The sequence below is a fragment of the Mycetomoellerius zeteki genome, unplaced genomic scaffold (genome assembly GCF_001594055.1).
Source record: "Mycetomoellerius zeteki isolate Tzet28-1 unplaced genomic scaffold, Tzet1.0 scaffold114, whole genome shotgun sequence".
In the NCBI taxonomy this organism is placed as follows: domain Eukaryota; kingdom Metazoa; phylum Arthropoda; class Insecta; order Hymenoptera; family Formicidae; genus Mycetomoellerius; species Mycetomoellerius zeteki.
This window is the reverse complement of record NW_017256062.1, coordinates 1,641,671-1,660,066: the sequence shown is the minus strand read 5'-3', so window position 1 is coordinate 1,660,066 and position 18,396 is coordinate 1,641,671. Positions and strand designations below refer to the sequence as shown.

The 18,396-nt window shown below is 30.2% G+C and overlaps 1 protein-coding gene across 1 annotated transcript; it reads left to right on the top strand.

The window, feature by feature from the left end:
- Positions 1 to 2,662: 2,662 nt before the first annotated feature.
- LOC108728611 (facilitated trehalose transporter Tret1-2 homolog) lies at positions 2,663 to 9,405 on the top strand. Its single transcript, XM_018457264.1, has 7 exons — positions 2,663 to 2,717; positions 2,986 to 3,121; positions 3,447 to 3,617; positions 5,546 to 5,694; positions 6,296 to 6,834; positions 8,483 to 8,618; positions 8,836 to 9,405. Exons 1-7 carry the CDS (start codon positions 2,676 to 2,678, stop codon positions 9,169 to 9,171), a joined length of 1,509 nt encoding a protein of 502 aa, XP_018312766.1. The 5' UTR covers positions 2,663 to 2,675; the 3' UTR covers positions 9,172 to 9,405.
- The last annotated feature ends 8,991 nt before the right edge of the window (positions 9,406 to 18,396 follow it).

Below are 18,396 nucleotides of genomic sequence, written 5' to 3'. Positions count from 1 at the left end.
AAACTTTAATGGATTAGAAATTTCCACTTTAACAAAATCCGTGTATATATTTCTTAACAGTTGATTATCGATTTTATGTACTTTTTACAGGATTTATTAGACAAGAATAGGCTGTATTTATCGATAAAGAATACGCAGTGATACGTTTACAATGTCGATAACAGATTATCCTCAAGAATAAAAATATTGTTCACGTAGCACGTAAAAACTGAATACACCTCGAGATCAACCGATATCGCTATCTATCAATGTTATCGATATAGACGACAATATCCATTAGCTATAAAATCATTTGGATTGTCTTGTGATTTCTCTAATAAAAGCGCGCACAAAACTGCCTTGTTTAATCACTTAACGATGCTGTATGAGCGCCACAAGTGAGATTCGTGTTAGTAGGTATACTATGCCGGTTCTAACTCTGGTCCTCCGAGGAGGGAGCGGGGCGCGGGGAAGGTCCCAGGCGATATCGTTGTTTATGTAAACAGCGATACCACTGATACGCGCCACGACCGCCACCACCACCGCTGCCATCGCCGCTGCTGCAGACCTCCCCAAAATGCGTCGTGAACCGCTGCCCTCCTCAAAACCTCCGCCACCTCATCGGCAATCTCGATGAGGTGGTAGAAAAAGTCGAGTAGGAATTGAGGAATTTCCTCTGGTTATCAGCGGAGGCACCTTCCTCCGCGGGGACGTTCTCTTCCTCTTCCTTCTCCTCCTCCTCCTCCTCCTTCTCCTCCTCCTCCTCCTACTTTTACAAGTATATATAAATTATTAAACGATTTCTACATATATTTTGACATCTTTAGAAAGTATTTGTACAGTTATACATTTATAAAAAATTGTAGATAAATTGTTACATTTTTCTCTCAACGTTTGACTCACATCATTACGACATTTTAAAAAATAAGATGAGATCACTTTTATATCAGTCAAATGATGCTAATTTTACATATGGATCACACACATCAAATAATAGGGAATACAAAAATAACGAATACGTTTCACTAGATACTGTAATCTGACCGAATACTTCGACAACTTATGTAATGTAATTTGTTTTTACATTGAAAATGATCCGATCGGCGTCGAAACGTTTGTACGAATATTAAATATTCTTTATATTTTAATTGGCTCGTAGCCCTTCTTTTATTTATTGATTTATTCTTATATTGAGCCATATTAATAATTTATTATTAAATATAGTTAACATAATGAGAAAAATGAACTGTTTCATATAAAAATGTAAAACTCTGAAACAAAAATGTTTAAAGGAAAAATACAGTTCAATTAAATTTAATATTAATATTCCAAACTACAAAAAAAATAGTTCAAGTATCGGCTGTCCAAAAAGTTTAATTATTGATTAACCTGAAAATGATGTTTTTTTAACGCATGAATGGCTATAAATTAAAGATATATTGCATTTATATTTTAAACAATGCATTTTATTATTTCTATTGTGTTAAAAAAACATATAATTTATTATGAAAATATTCTTTATAACTTATAACATTACAGACAACATAATATATAATATTACTGATAACGTTTAGCACAAGAGTGCCAAAAATCGTATTTATTAAGGGCTCATATGTTGTTCTAGAGTTAAATTCATTTTTTAATAATTCACGAAATATTCCCGTAATACAACCGAGAATTAATTGAAAATAAAGAAAAAAGTAAAAATTTTTTAATTACAAAAAATGTACACTCTGTTCGTACACACGTTGTGTGTCATTTGTGATCCGGAGGTGAATTTCGAAGTTATGCCAGTTAAAAGATACGCACGAATTGAAGCCGGCATCGCATAAAACTTGTTCTCTATGATGCCAAACTTTTTTAGGAATAGATAAGAGACCGATATTTGACTAGGTGCTTTTAGTATTTCAAAGAAAAGAAATGCGCAAGACACGAATGACCCAAAGGTGTGTATTAACGGTTAAAGAAGATATATAAAAAATGCAAAGGATCCCATATGTCATATACTGAGAGATACATTATTATTCAGTATGACAAATTCTCTCGTCATCAGCATATTAAATACTATAATTAACAAAAAATTTCATTTACGATAAGTTCTTTAAGTTATCGTATAATTACGTCGGTAATTATGGAATTGGTCATCCATGAATAATCTATGTGACGCGGTTAGTTATTACTGCAAGATATTTTTACTTTAGTTTTCTTGATAACGTTACTCGGAAACGTTAAACAACCGCATACATGTAAAATACGCATAAAAAAGTGGATCAGTTTAAGCATTACTTTTGACGATACAATAAGTTTGAAAGTTTCGGGATAATTATTATCATCTATTTTTAATTAGAAGTTCGATCGAAAATTGTTTAGTAAAACACACTAGATATACTACTCATTGTCTATAAAATCATATTTTAAATGTGCATATCACATTGAATAACAATGTTAATGCTTCGGAAAATACATTTTGAAATAAGTTTTGAAAATAAGTTTTGAAAATAAGTTTTGAAATTATCTTAAACGCAATTTTGAATCACAACTTTTATTCTTAATGAACTCGTGAATTGTTTAGTAAATTATTTATGCTATAATCTTATAAATTATTATAGTGCAATTAGTGAACATAAATAATATAGAAATACATTGTGTTTTTCGTAAAATTTTTACGAAGCAGCGACAATACGGTAAATATAAAAATGTGTCTACGATTGAATGCGCGGAGAGAAGTGCTTTTTATGGTATGTAATCCAAATATATTCAATAAAAATAATAAATATTTAAACATATTTAATAAAAAGAAAAAAGTCATGATTTTTTTTAATTTTAATGTGATTTAAGACAAAATCTCCATGAAAGAATTTTTAATTAAAATGTTGTGAGTTTGAACTCTTCTAAAATTTTAAATAAGAAAAAGAGTAATGTTCGTGATTTTGACATAACAAAAATAAAGACGATAATAATATCATATTTAATATCTAATTTCTATATATATATAATTTGTCACAGCTTCTTTACATCATTATTTGCAACTTGACTCAAATTAATACAGGAGCCGCTATGGGATACTCCTCTGTAGTACTTCCAGTATTGACAAGTAATATGTCATCGATAACTTTAAATAAAATGGAAGAACCTTTATTTGGTAATTGTTTTAATACAATTTTATAGTACTATTTATTCACTCCAAAATATACCCCTATTAACAGTAATAACCGTTACCACTTATTGTTAGTCTCTGTCATACTCAATATTTGAATTATAATTGTTAATAACAAGAATAAATAATCTTTGTACATTCTTTTATTGTTATATTGCATAAATTTATATGTAAATACAAATAGAAAAAATAATAAAGTAGGATCATATGTATTACATGCATACTTTAAAAAAATGATGAAATATTTTTATAAAATGAAAAAATATTGTTTGTAAAATGCACTCATAATATCGGACAAATTTTTGTCTAGCTTCTATTGTATCTGTCACCCAAATCATCGGTTGCCTTTTATGTCTTATTACCATGAGCTATGGAAGACGATGTACCATGATAGTATGCGGTATAAACTTTTCTTTAGGATGGATCTTGATTGCGAGTAGTTATAATGTGATACAGCTCTTTATCGGTAGAGCACTAACAGGTAAGAAATTCGTGGAATTGAGGTTATATATTTATATATATACTGCTTAAAAATATTTTTTTTCTGCATAAGCAAAAAGTTTCTTCCTATACGACGACTCATTGGTAGTATTACATGATGAACTTCTTCCACATATTGTACCACTGTTATTTCTGATACTGGCAGAACAACAAGATCGGTGCATTGATTCGCGATGATTCCTCTCCATACTTACGGAGTCATTGAATGCTCTTACAGAAGCAACGCATGCTCTGTTATATCGCTGTCTCCAACGATGCCAAAATATTTTGTGATTCTTGCCAGACACCCTGTATAGCGCAGTGACCATATTTTGCTGCAGTTTTAAGTAACTTTTGAACGAGCAAGTGGATTTAAATGAACTTTTACATGAATATTTATTAGAATTCTATTGGTATATGTAAAAGTTTGTGTTTTAATTACTAACGTTATTCTTTTATCAAATTTGCAAATAAGTACTAAAAAATCTTGGAACGTATGTATTGGAAGCGCATGGTTAATTGATGCTGTCAGAACATATCTATTCTTGTCAGTTTATTTTACTGCAATGCAATTATAGTATACAAGTCTTGCAAACTGTCTTTAACAGTTTTGAAAATATAATATTATAAAGAGTTACATAAATTACGTAATTAATGCAAGCGCATAAACAGATTTTAAATAGACAAGGATAAATAGATGTCAGTGACACTTTTGTTATATTTGAGTATGTAACCAAAATTGATTCTAAATATAAAACGCGATTTTAAAAATTAATATAAATAAAATATCAAATAAAACTTTTAAATTAATAAGAGAATTGTGCTCAAATTTTATACAAATACTCAGACGTATAATAAACGTAATAAAACAATCTTTTTGAGTATAGTTTTGGTAATTCAAAAATATATCTTAAGATTACATATTATAGAACTCGGAAAAAAATTTTCTTATATTAAAGGGATCCTAAAATCGTCTATATTATCGACTAAACCATATCATTTTTGTATAACAATTACTTTTTTTTCTCTTTTACTGATTCGAAAATCCTTTTCCAGGATTAAAATATACGCATTAATACGTGTCCGAGAGGTAGAGTCTAGATATGTTGAGAACGACAAAAAATTTCGAAATTGAAATCTTCTTTACCACTTCTTAGTCCAATATGACGTTCCAAAGCTGTCACGTCGTGATAGCATTTGCTTCATATAAAAGCTGTGCAATCTGTACTTACGAAATAATATTTTACAGAGACTAGTAGTTTGTATGACGAAACAAATTGATGTTCCTAAAATTGGACTTATACACGTCTAATTAAAACGTTATTGTTATGCGAAAATTTATGTGTATGTGTGCGTGAGATATTGATAGTAATATTGGTAAGTAGTATGTAGTCAATGATGTGTCAATGATACATAATTGTGTGTAAGTATTATTTACAATATGACTGTCGTCTTTAAGATCCCCTTAATTTCAACCGTAGCGGGTGTGAATTGGGGTTTAATTAATGACAATACAAGCTTTATTATTAATAGATGTTACGTGCACTACTAATAGTAGAGCATGCAACGTCATTAATCTAATTCAAATCGATTCAAATCCGCTACGGTCGAAAACTATAATATTCTCTATTGGGCTGCGTTCAAGAATTACGCCCAGATGAGTGTACATAAACAAAAGAAAGATACATTTTTGTATCATTATTCTTTTGTTCGACTTTATTGTGCCTGGAACCTGGAAGATTACTCATTAATTAATTTAATTATTGAAAAAATATAATATGCAAGCAAGTTTTATCAATTTTGTGAACCAGAATTTTTATTAATGTGAAAAAAGAGAAATAGAATTTTCTCCAAGCTGGCTATTTGCTTAATAATTAGAAAAATAAGATTAATTCATATATTAATTAGAAATATTTTGAAAATTTTCAGGAATAGCCATGGGTCTTAGCTCATCTTCCATTGAAATTTATTTAGCAGAAATCTCTATACCTTCATGGAGAGAAATAATTACGACTACTCCGAATACATCACTTTCTGTTGGAGTTCTAGTAGTCTATTGTCTAGGATTTGTTGCACAGGTAAGAATGTTGCTTCCAATAATTTTATAGATAAAAAAATAAGAGATATTTTTTATAACGAGAAAATGATTTTAATTAATTACATGCATTAAATTTTATCTGATATAGAATAATGGGCGTGTTAAAACCCATTTCTAAATTTTTACGTATCTTCATAAAAATTAAAACAGTTACAATAACTAATATCAGGATGGGGAAAAAAGGTCGATTTGAACTCCAAGATCAAGATCACATCGATTTTTTAAAATGAAATACCCTACTTTTGATTCCAGAATCTAATAGCTGGTGTCTAGAGCTTTCCAAAACGCTGTAAGAATATTTTTTCATTAAATACTTTTTGAGTTATGATGCTTAAAAGTTACAGTACCGATTATTAAAAAAAAAATCAATATGACCTTGACCTGATCTTGGCGACGCCACCCAAGGTTAAATTGATAAGATCAGTAAATAGATCTTTTTAAACCCTATAACCTTTGTCTGAAACATTTTTTTCTATAAAACTTATATTTTCCGAGTTATTCAGGGATACCGACCTTTTTTCACCACCTTATATATTAATTTACACAGTTATACTTCATTAAATAAACTTATATTATTTTAGAACAATTGGAGACTGATAGCAGCATTTTTTATCATACTTTCGATATTGTTTCTGTTATGCAATATTTTTTTCATCCGTGAGAGTCCTGAGTGGTTGCTTTTAAAAAACAGAAAAGAGGCAGCTCGTATTTCTCTACTTCGAATCCGTGGTCTGCATCAGGAAACAGTAGAGTTCCAAAAAGAATTTTCCGAAATGGAGAATTACAACGAAATGGCAAATAATTATGAAATGTCAAGAAACTGTCAACCATATGCCGTTTTAAATACTGAGGTCGAAAAAGGATCATCTCTAAGTTGGATTATGAGAAATAAGCTGAAGCGTATCCAAAGAACAACGCTTCTACCAGAAGTTTGGAAACCGTTTGTGATATTAAATCTCTACTTTCTTTTGCAACAATTTAGTGGATTATATGTGATTATTACTTATGCTGTCAATATGATTAGGAAAATCGATATCACAATAGACCCCTTCTTCATCGCAGTCATAATAGGAGTAGTTCAATTAATAGGCAATATAGGAACTACATTTTGCAGCAGGAGGTAACTATTTTTTTTGCTACATTTTTCATATACAGTTGGCAATCATCATACGATATAATATAATTATGCAAAATGCATAGAAGGCAATATCAATAAGAATTATTAATAATAGAAATAAGTTGCATCATTGAGAACAAGAATGAGTGCGGAGAGATTTGATGTGTAATAATTAATTTTATTTATTTTAAACTCAACGAATATTGTTAGTCAAAGATGTTTTTTATTAAGACTTTTGTGATTAATCCGATCATGTTACTACAATACAATGATTGTCAAACATTTATTCAGGATTGGAAACGTTATTTTATAAAAGTAACACATTTTCGTTACTGTTACTAATTACTTTTTGTAAAATGTAACTCGTTATTAATTTTAAAATGTAATGCGTGACCATTATCGTTACTAAAATTAGTAATGAGCAAGGTTGGCAAATAACTCGTTACTTTGTAACGTCGATATCGTTACAAATTACTTTTTTCGATAATGAATGGATAATGATGTTTTCTTCTGAGTAACGTTCATGGTAACACAATTACATTTTCGGGGTAATGGTAACAATTTCACCAGTTACATTTATTGTTACTTTATTAGCCACGTAAAAGATTTAGTCATATATATATATATATACACATATATAACTAGAGCGTATATATTGTATATACATATATTATATATATATGTGAATCTGATAAGAATTTCATCACGTTGTTCTCGAGAACCGAACGGTTAGAGATAGAAGGAAGATACCTATTATCAAAATTGTAGAATAAGTAGGGGGAACATACTTTGATAACCTTGAGTAACCTTAAATGTTTTTGGTTTTTATACTTCTAATAAAAAAAATTTTTTAATGGGAAGGGATATTTTTTATTCGTTCTATCGATGATGCTCAATGAACTGAATAACTTTGCATTAGAGTATCTTTTCGAAAATTCTACTATTGTCAGGATATAAGCCAAAATAAATCAGACTATTCAAAATATTCACCATGTTGATTGAGATATGTCTGTCTTCTTGGATACTTCTAACTTTTGAATCGTGAAAGAAAGGGAATAATACAGGACAACCTCTATCGATCCATTTGTTTGGAAATATTGAGCTCTTGCCTTGTAGTTATTCAAAAATTAGCACGTTCTAATATTCAGATTTGAGTTGGAATTGACAAGTACACAGATCACGCTGCGAGTAAAGTTTCTTGAAAATGTTATATTTTGATGAAGAAGCTTTTGATATGTTAATGATTTTTAAGGTGAGTGTACACAAAATTCTACGCAAGCGGCTGATTTGTATGCTGCACGCTTTTAAAACCGTCGTCATTTCGTAAGAAGAGTTTTTACACATTCCCAACTAGGGCATACCCTATATTCCCTGATCAGAGCCATTTGATACGTGGCTTTATATACAACATTAGAGCCCTATTAAGGCACCGGATCCGTACTTGATTTGAAGTAGGGCAAGCCATACGTGGTCCTGAGGAAGACCATACGAAAATTTCTACTCGGATAATGATCGATACTGAAAAAAGTAATGAAAATGATAACGGCAGTAACGCGTTCCCAATCCTACATTTATTACAATAGATATAGGCATGTTTCGCACTGGAAATGTTCCGTGAAAATTCTGTAATAAATATTTTTTTTAATTCCAGGGTTGGTCGTCGAACTATTTCAATTGTGTCCGGTATCGGTGTATCAATTTCTTTGAGCGCTTTAACAATGTACCTGCAATTTTTTGAGGACACCGGCGTTACGGTTGTACCTCTTGTTTGCATCCTTTTCTATGTGGTAAGAAAATAAGATTTTCAAAAAGTTTATAATTTCTTGTTTATTATTTTAAGAAAGTTATAATTATGTTAATATAATTTGATATAAATGTAATATAGAGATTGAATTTTGAATTTTATTAACTTCTTGATATTATAATTTCTTTAAAGAGGTTTTTGAAGAAATTTATCAATATATTTACTATAGCTAGAATTTACGATTAATCGATAAATCGCAGGGATTCGGATCTTTCGGATTTCTTATGGTGCCTTGGTCCATGATTGCAGAATTATATTCTATTAAGTACATAAATATTCTCGGATCACTTACCACTACTATCGCCAATTCATACAGCTGCATTATCATACAATTATATCCAATGATGGTAACGCAAAACAGAAATGCTACCTTTTACTTTTATTGTATAATATCCATCATTGGTACTTTTTTTGTAACAATTGCGTTACCGGAGACACGAGGGAAAACGAGAACTCAGATAGAAGAAATTTTTAAAAGAAAATTGCAGACAGTAGAAACAGTAGAAACCTTTAGGAAAATTGAAGATGTATACTAAACAATTGAAGCAACGAACGGTAAAATGTGGCTGATCCAATCGATATAGAATGCAAGAGTTGCAAGTGAACGCGGTAGTTTGAAAATAAGTACATTTTTTGGAAAATAAATAATTAACGGAGAGAAAGAAAGAGAGAGAGAGAGAGAGAATCTTCATATTAGAGTGCAGATGAAGAAATTAGAATTGAATCTACGTGCTCCTTAGAGTACTCAGAAAGAAGCTTATAGATTGCTCACAGGGTATATATTATAACTGAGGTATGAAAGAAAAAAAAATACATTGCTTACGAATATGTTAATACTTATACTTTATATTTATACTAAATAAACCATATACATATAAAATTTAATAAAAAAGCAAATTGAAGGTAAAAATTTACTCTTCCGACTGTTTGAAACCTTCCGATTGCTGTAAACCACATTTTTGTGTGAATTTTATTTTGCGCCATAGACCTTTGTAAAATTTGTACAAAATTTTCAGATTTGATGGGTATCCATTTGTGTTCGTATAGTTCTGAGGATTAGTCTGATTGAAATATCAATTACCGATTTCAAAAGTAGAGATTTCGAGCTTTCAAATGCTTCTTTTATTTTTTATCTGCGATGATTTTTCACCGAGTTTTGAATATTGCGCAATTTTGAGTGTGTTCGAAAGTGTTCCCTATTTTTTGTTGAGTAGTGTATATTTACTGTTATTTAAAGTATTAACGATTAGATATCGGAATTGTTTCGATTTCGAAAGTGTTCCCTATTTTTGTTGAGTAGTGTAAATTTACTGTTATTTAAAATATTAACGATTAGATATCGGAATTGTTTCGATTTCGCGACGGTTTATTAATCAATAGTGAATTAATACACCTCAATTATGTCGCCATCTATTGAGTTCCTTTTGTTTCTACTTCGTGCCGTGTGTGTGTACTAAAGTCCTAAAATCGTCTATATTATCGACTAAATGCAATAATTTTTGTACAACGATTACTTTGTTCCTCTTTTATAGATTCGAAAATCCTTTCGTAGAATTAAATTATATGCATTAATACGTATCTGTAAGATGGAGTTTATTCCGAAAACCCGTATTTATATGTACATATATTTAGTCTTCGTTAAATGAGGAAAGCCGCCGTTAATGCAGTTATCAGAGTGTTATTGGACAAAGAAATAGGTACGGTACCGGTACGCATAGTACGCCGTACGCTCACCGTACTAATACCGTGGAAATATTTATTTGGGTAGTGCTGTGCCTTCGCTGAACGTTTTCAACAGTTGGTAAGCCGACCAAACGCAGTCTCCAGGTATACCGATACACAGTTTCGGAATGGGACGTTCTCCGCCTCGTCTTGGCCGAGTATTCTCGGTCATCAGTCACATGACCAGCTTACCGACTTCAATGGTGCTGGCATATGTTAGATAAGGACAGATGTATGCGTTTAAGTGAGATAGAACGATATATAATATAATGTAAGAAATGAATCAAAGATGTCACTATTATCGAATTTGGAATTAAAAAAGTCTGCACTATCGATCAAGTTCGGTAATCGGTTTAGGATCCCCTTAATATAAGAGGTGCGTTCAGGGAGACGCTATTAGCGCTATTTGTGTCATTCTATCCTTGTTTTACGTTTAATAAACAACGAAGATAGAATGACAGAATAGCGCTATTAGCGTCTCCCCGAACGCACCAAAGATCGACCAGTGTCGCACAATACGCGTGAAGTTGGCTGTACATATCTGGCCTGTGATAAGTTACTATTGACATTCGATAGTAATATGTATTCAATTCTATGAGAATTATACAATCACAGTTTAGTTTTAACTCAACTACATACTGCCTACTCTGTTGGTAATATGTATATAAAATATAAAATTAAGAGAGAAGTAACAAATTAGAAATACAAAATCGTATTTTAGGCGTACGATAATGAAGAACTAACGTACTTCTCTTATTAATAATATAATAGGCTAAAATTGAAGATATGCTAAAGAATTATATAATATTGTTTATTTGAAGTATTTCAGTACATTACCGAATAATCAGATTAATATTTATCTTTTATTTTAACTTGATACCTAATGTAACAATACAAAGAAATTGTAATATAAAATAGATGTATATAAATGATATGAAATAGTTTTACACGTTGGGAAAGTTTCAGAAATTGCAACTTTTTGACTCTATTAAAACTTTTGCAATACTTACATTATCGTGTGTCAAGGCTAAAATATTGAGAAAGAGGTAGCGAGGAAGTTCGAAGTAACGCAACTTTATCGCTCGTGCTATATAAAATATGAGAAGCGTCGTAAAGAAGAATGTATCGGAGTTGCCTAAATTAAGTTCAGAGACTACGAAGTATGAAAAATAATTTAAAGCAATATTGTTAAAAATGGTTGCTACATGTTTCTCAACTCGGGAAACCTATGGTCTAGGTTTAATCACAAGTTTTTGTCAATGGTCTTAGAATATATCAATAAAAGCAGATTTCGAGGTTTTTGACTCATTTTTTGTTCTAGATTGAAAATTTGCCTTGGATAGTCCTATTTTTATGTCAGATTCGTATTCAGCGACTCAAAATACATAAGAATAGCTGGGTCTCCATCCCAGTACAAGATACTTTTTTTGTGGGCCTGTGTTATCAACTAACAAACAGTAAATTATTTTAATCTTTTTAATATCTTTATTTTTATATATATCTTATAACCGCTAAAGAATGTCACTTTTTCAAATTTTATATTTATTTTTATTACATTGATAATGACCCGATCGGCGTCGAAACATACGTTTGTTCTTCGAACATTAAAAGGTTATTATTTGGCTTGCAGCCCTTCTTTTTTATTATTATTAATTATGTGTTAATAATAAATTAATAAATGCAGCACTAGTAACTATAACTCGATTTGAGGCATACTGCGTGCGCAATATTAGATTTGCAACTATCCTTGTATACGAGAGAATTTCAATGTTACAGAGAGTTGTTGAAACCGCACAGAGTACATGTAATAAATATTCAAAGGGTTTACAATATTCAGAAAATTTTAGATGCATAATGGTACGTGTATGGTACGCGTAACACATATTCTCAGGAAAATTGCAACAATATAATATAACAACCTTATAGTTAACGGATTTAACAGCTTACGAATCGAATACGGCTTTTAACGGAAAGTTGTAGAGCTTTTGCTTTGTGCACGTTACATGATACTTATCGAACTTTGTATGGGATCAACCGCATCTAATTGAAAACTTTATCGGGTCATGAATAAAGAAATCGATCTTGCGCATGCAGGACACATTACAATTAGATCTTCATGTTTCATATAACAAAATAAGAAATTAAACTTTTCAAAACAATAGACAATATTAGAATCAAGTAAAATTATACGTAAAACATGGATGTTAATTGAGGAAAATGATGAAATCGTTCGCAAACAGTTATTTGACTGGTTGTTAATAATTTCTCGTTATTCTAGAGAAAAAAAATTAATAAAATACTTAATCACTTTCAAGTAATAATGTGATAAAAAACAACTCACAGTATACATGACAACCACTCATTACAAACAAATTATATGTATATAAAAATATATGATTTTCAGACAATTTCATTTTGCACTGTAACCGAAATAACCTCTTCAAATGTGTATAAAATTTCAAATATGCGTAAAAAACATAAATGATTTGATATCGTGGAACGATATGCCTACATTACATTTTGTCTGTACTTTGGACAATTTGAGTTTTCTATGTATGAAAAAAATTTATTTTTGTTGCACGATGTAATATATGTATATTGCATATAATATATTATATATTTTTTTAGCGAAAATATCGAAAATAGATTCTAAGTTACAAATAATTTTGGACAAATGAAAAAAAAATTTTTTCGCAAATCATGTTTTGAAGCAGTCTAAAAAATAAAACTGCACTTGTTGTCTTTTAAATGGAGTAAATAGAGATCTTAATAAAATTTTATTTTAAATAATAAAAATATAAAATAAAAGTTCAAAAATTGGTAATAACAATTTTGAATTTTTATTAAAAGTAAATGCAAGTTTAATTGTAAATTTGAAAAATTCCGATTGCTATTGGACTATCCGTATACTAATCTTATGATTAAATACATCTTATTTTATCAGAATATGAAACTTTTGAAATAATTCCGAAGAAGAATCTAATCTAATCTAATCTAATAATAGATGAAAAGCCATTGAAAAATAACAGCAATCATTTGAGTATAAAAGAGTTTAGAGAAGCAAATGTTTTTTTTCCATATTACGAAGTTAATGATCTAATATCTGTTATTATCCTAGCAGAGCGGACGTCTCTTTTCGCTCCTCGATGAAGTCATTTTTATATTTTAAGAAGCCGACGCTTCGACGCGTCTTCCTAGTCGGTTAGAGAAAGGTTTCGCTTCCGAGGAATATCCGTCAGGATTATCATTTACGGGCAAATCGAAGCGCGAGAATATCAGGCGTGAATCACGATGATTGATGTCGGTCTAATATGGATTTTCACGTGTTTGCATAACCAGTCGATGACCCCGTAAAGTCGATCCATTTTTCACAAATCCGTCAAAAATTAGCGCGATCTGACAACGGTTCGCCTCGTCTCTCAAGAAAGTTGCTGCTATAACGAAATTACGGTTTAATCTGTCCGAGCGAATAAATGGAAGATTGAATTCATTGCGAGTATAAATTATTCGTCACATGCTTAATTGTGGATAATAGATCGTTTATTTTCAGAGTTGAGCTCACATAAACTCAAAAAATACAGTGACTTTTCGAAAGTAGAAATTTCAAGCTCTTTAAAATTCTTTTTTTAAATTCAAATTTCGTCCATTTTTTAACGAAGTTACGACTGCTCTTAATAGCAATACAGAACAACCGACATTTTTTTGCATCAACCTAATAGTTTTGTAATCTAAATAATTACGAGAATTCATTGGACCAATTTTCATTAATTTAATGAATATTTTATTGTATTTACGTACAGTTTTGGTTCAGTGTATACTTAACATAGTAGATCATTATATGATTAAAAATTGAATTAAAAGTAATGATAGTAACTCTTTAATTTGAATTGAAAGGTATCCTGATTTCAAAGGAAAAAGTATTCATAAAGCCAAATTATGGAATCTAAGATCAAAGTCTCTTCGGATTTTAAAAATATAAGAAAATAAATCGATGTAAATTGGAAAGGATTGAAAAACCAACAAGTCAAAGAATTTAAAGACATAACGATTAAAAATAATGTCAAAGAACTTTAGACCTCAACAATTTGACAAAAACTCGAAATATTAATAAAAAAATTCTAAGAATATCTTTTAATAGAATTTTTTTATTAACACAGACTTCTTTAGCAACTATTATAGATGGTCATAATTTACAAGAATAGATATAATAAATAATAAAAATTCATCTCTCTCTTTTTTCTTTTTTTTTTATATATAGAAGTAACGTTCGCTTGCTCTGCGCTAGAATTAAGAGCGTATTCTTCAAGATCGCTTTAATAACTTCACGAACGCTTTTTTTGCTGACGGCTTTGAAAAATCATCGAAGGCGAAGAATTATAAGACAGAGGGTGAAGTGTGAAAGAGGATTTAACGAGCTCATGGGAAATAGACCGTGAATCGTTAGCGCAAATTCCTACTCAAAGATATATGTTTTTCGGGCATTGACTGACACCGGTAGAACATAGCAACGTTGAAAGCGATGCCCCCAAAAGGATTACACAAGAAAAAAAATCCTGACGCTTTTCAACTTATCACCTCGAGCTTATTTTTCCACGAAATCTAATTAACAATCGCGCAAATAATGTTAGTTTTACGCATAAAGTTGTATCTCACGTTTTTAATAATAAGTTTTTGGAGCAAGACTCTATAACAGATATTAAAATTTAATTATATTAAAAGTTAATTGCAGTACTATTATCGGAAAACCAATCGCGAATGCATCTGCATCACGGCGAATTGATTGCACAAATAATGTTCTTTATGGCGTCGTATACTATTGCCGGTAAATGGCAAAGGATTTACGTGTTGACTATTATAGCACATACCTTTTTCAGATATGTTCTTAAAGTCTACCGAGATAACCTTCTTAAACCACTTTTATTACAAGATGTTTCCCAAGAATATTATTGCAAACATGACCACGTAATATGAAAGAGGGAATTATAAAAAATGCAAAATAGTTATTGTCAATCAATCCATATCAATCAGCACTAATCAGATCTCAGACAAATATTATAATGATGTTTCTTTAAGTCGAAAATTAATTTTTTAATTTATCAAGATGTTATTTCGATTGTCAACATTGATTTAATCAATTCTTCTGAAGTTATATTTCTATTTGACACAAAATATCTGTTATTATTATATATATTATCAATATATATTAAAATTTATAATTATATTATAATTCAATTTATTACATAATTTTCGTATATTATCAATTCATTAATAATGTGTTCTGTTATTATACTTCTTCTTTTCTAGGTTCCTAGGTTCTTTTCTTTGTCCCTTCTTTAAAATATAAATTTTGCATGAGCTCTTATATATTTTAATTTTTCTCTTAACGACATCGTAATTTTGTTACAGTTTTTCTAAATTGCGTGAAAGTTTTAATCGCGTTTGCATAATAGAGGGAGAGGAAGTTGCTGCAAGGACATTATGTCGCACTATGCATAAATAGACTTTAAATTTTCAAGTATTCCAACAGTTCACGGTTTTACCGCGTAAAATATGACTATTGCATACTTTGCGGCTGCGGAACGAAAGTTTCGGTAGCTATAACATGTTTGACTCCCTCGCGACTGTAAAGATAAATCAAATGTAATGCAATACAACGAAATTTTACTCGACGAATCGTAAAGTGCCTCTGCAACTTTGATATTCGCGAGAGAATCTCCTTCAACACTTCACGATTTACTTGAGTTTCTCAAGAGGGTTATTCCAATGTACTCGGCGGTTTTACAATATCATTAAGCGACAATTTACCGACAATGAAATGACGTTCTTTACAGAACGATATACACGTGATATATAATGAATCCGCTGTAAGTTATTAAAACGAATTTGCTTAAGATTAGTTAATATTAATATCGGTAATATCATATTTACGATATTAATCGTAGAACTAGTATTGACACTCAATGAAATATAACTCTTTGTATAACAATTACTTCACTCATAATTTGCGTCTCATATAGAAACTATAATTAGCAATCGCAGCTTTAAGTAGATATTTTACTGGGAAACTTCCCTCTAATTTAATTCACAGATACCAGAATAGCTGCCGATGCATTCTTTGACATTCTCTCGAAAACTTAATTATCTCATTAGAAAAGTCATACGTCATTCAAGATGAATTAATAGTTGCAAATGGCAACAACATATATAGTCTGTGAAATTTATTATGAAGAGAAATGGAACCATGACTGAAAAATAAAATAAAATTTTTAAACAAGTACACTTGCCAAACGTTAAACTTAAAATACGGAAGTTCCATGCTATTGAATGTAGAATAAGAATCCTTTATACAAAATAAAATCTTTTGAAAATACGAAGCGAAACGATTCTTTTAATAGTCATTTTTTTCATCATACTTTTTCTGTTTAATCAATAACATAAACTTTAATATTGTACTCTAATTTGTTATAACAAAAAAGTACCGTATCGTTTTTGTCATAAATAAAAAATATTTTTATATCTTTTAAAATAAAACTTCTTGAAATCATAGAATCGCTGTAATTTTTGTTGAATGAAAATTCCTGTATAGTTTTTTTTTATATAAATTTATGTCTTAAACAATAAACACTTTAATCTCGATATTATTTTCCATGTTATTACATATGATAATCCACTAGCGCTAGACAAGATTATGTGCATTTAATCATGCAAAATAACCCGCGTTATTGTGCATTTTGGAGATTAACCAGTGAATATTAAAGATGTAGATTGCGCTTTAGAAACTTGCAAGTTGGTCAAAATCCACAATGCCTTCACATTCTATATTCCGCGCTATAATCAAATTAATAGTTGCCATTATCTTGCGTCGAGAAGTTGAATTAAACTTCAAATTTTAAGTAGCAAAAGAAATGAATTTCACGAACGTAGATATTCAAGAAGTTTGCAGGTGCTTTCTGTCGCGCTGGAAGAACTTTTGTAAGAGTGACACTTTCTTTTAGTAACTTTCTTGTGGATAGTATAAAAATTAAAAAAAACATAATTATACGCTACGGATTTTTTTGTAAAATGATATATTGCAAATTGTTAAATTTAAAAAGGACACCTTTTAATTATATATAAATGAAAACAGATATGATCATTTATGATTTTTCTTGTATTTTTTCTATTTCCTCGTACCTGTAAGGCAATAATAATCCTTGCTTATCTTCAAGAAAATTTGAATGGAATTTAAATAGCTTTTCCTCCGGTAATGATTTATGCAATTCCCTCTCTTTAATTTCTTTCGCCGCGTGTGAGAAATTTCCCAGGTTTGTATTCATCTCCCTTGCTTTATACTAATGCAATGGGCGTGAAAATTATTGTCGCGAAAATATAATGGAATCTGGATTGCTTCGCATGTTCAAGCAAACGTAAGAAAAATATAGTAGTCGTAAATCGAAGAAAATTATAATGTCATTGGAATAGAAAATAGACATATGTGCCTTAACTTCTTTCTTTTAATTATGTAATATACATTTTGATGACAATGCAGTGTATGAAGAAATTGCGGATATCTACATATTTAAAGTATAATAAAAAAGATATAAGATACAAAGACTAATTCTACGTACAATTAACTTAATTTTAACGAAAAATTTTCTGATATATTTGGAATTGTGAGAATTGTCCGGCGTTACTCTCGCTATTTGTAGAAATTGAAAATGTTAAAAACTTATTTCGTGCTTGATTAACTTAATTATCTCCTACGTTGCTCTGATGAGCAGGTCGAATCTCGTGAGTCATCGATGAAATCAAATACATTTGATTAATGTGTTTTATGTTCGCGCTCTGAATTCTTATTTGAAACATTCATAAAAATATAAAATTGTTCTGAAGTTTCATCTTCAGAACTTGCGAACAATCGCAAGTTTGCGATGTGCAAATAAAACACTTGTATCAAGACCTATAGCGGTTAAAGCTTATGGCACAAACGCTAACAGTGTCAGAGATAAAAATTTCATCATCGCAAATTTCTCGTAACCCGATTAAAAGTTTCACTACTC

Bases quoted from the DNA above. Each gene is read 5' to 3' on its own strand.
- LOC108728611 (XM_018457264.1), top strand. From the start codon at position 2,676: ATGTGTCTACGATTGAATGCGCGGAGAGAAGTGCTTTTTATG. The intron at 3,122-3,446 runs GTAATTGTTTTA...ATTTTTGTCTAG, and splicing joins AATGGAAGAACCTTTATTTG to CTTCTATTGTATCTGTCACC. The intron at 6,835-8,482 runs GTAACTATTTTT...TTTTAATTCCAG, and splicing joins ACTACATTTTGCAGCAGGAG to GGTTGGTCGTCGAACTATTT.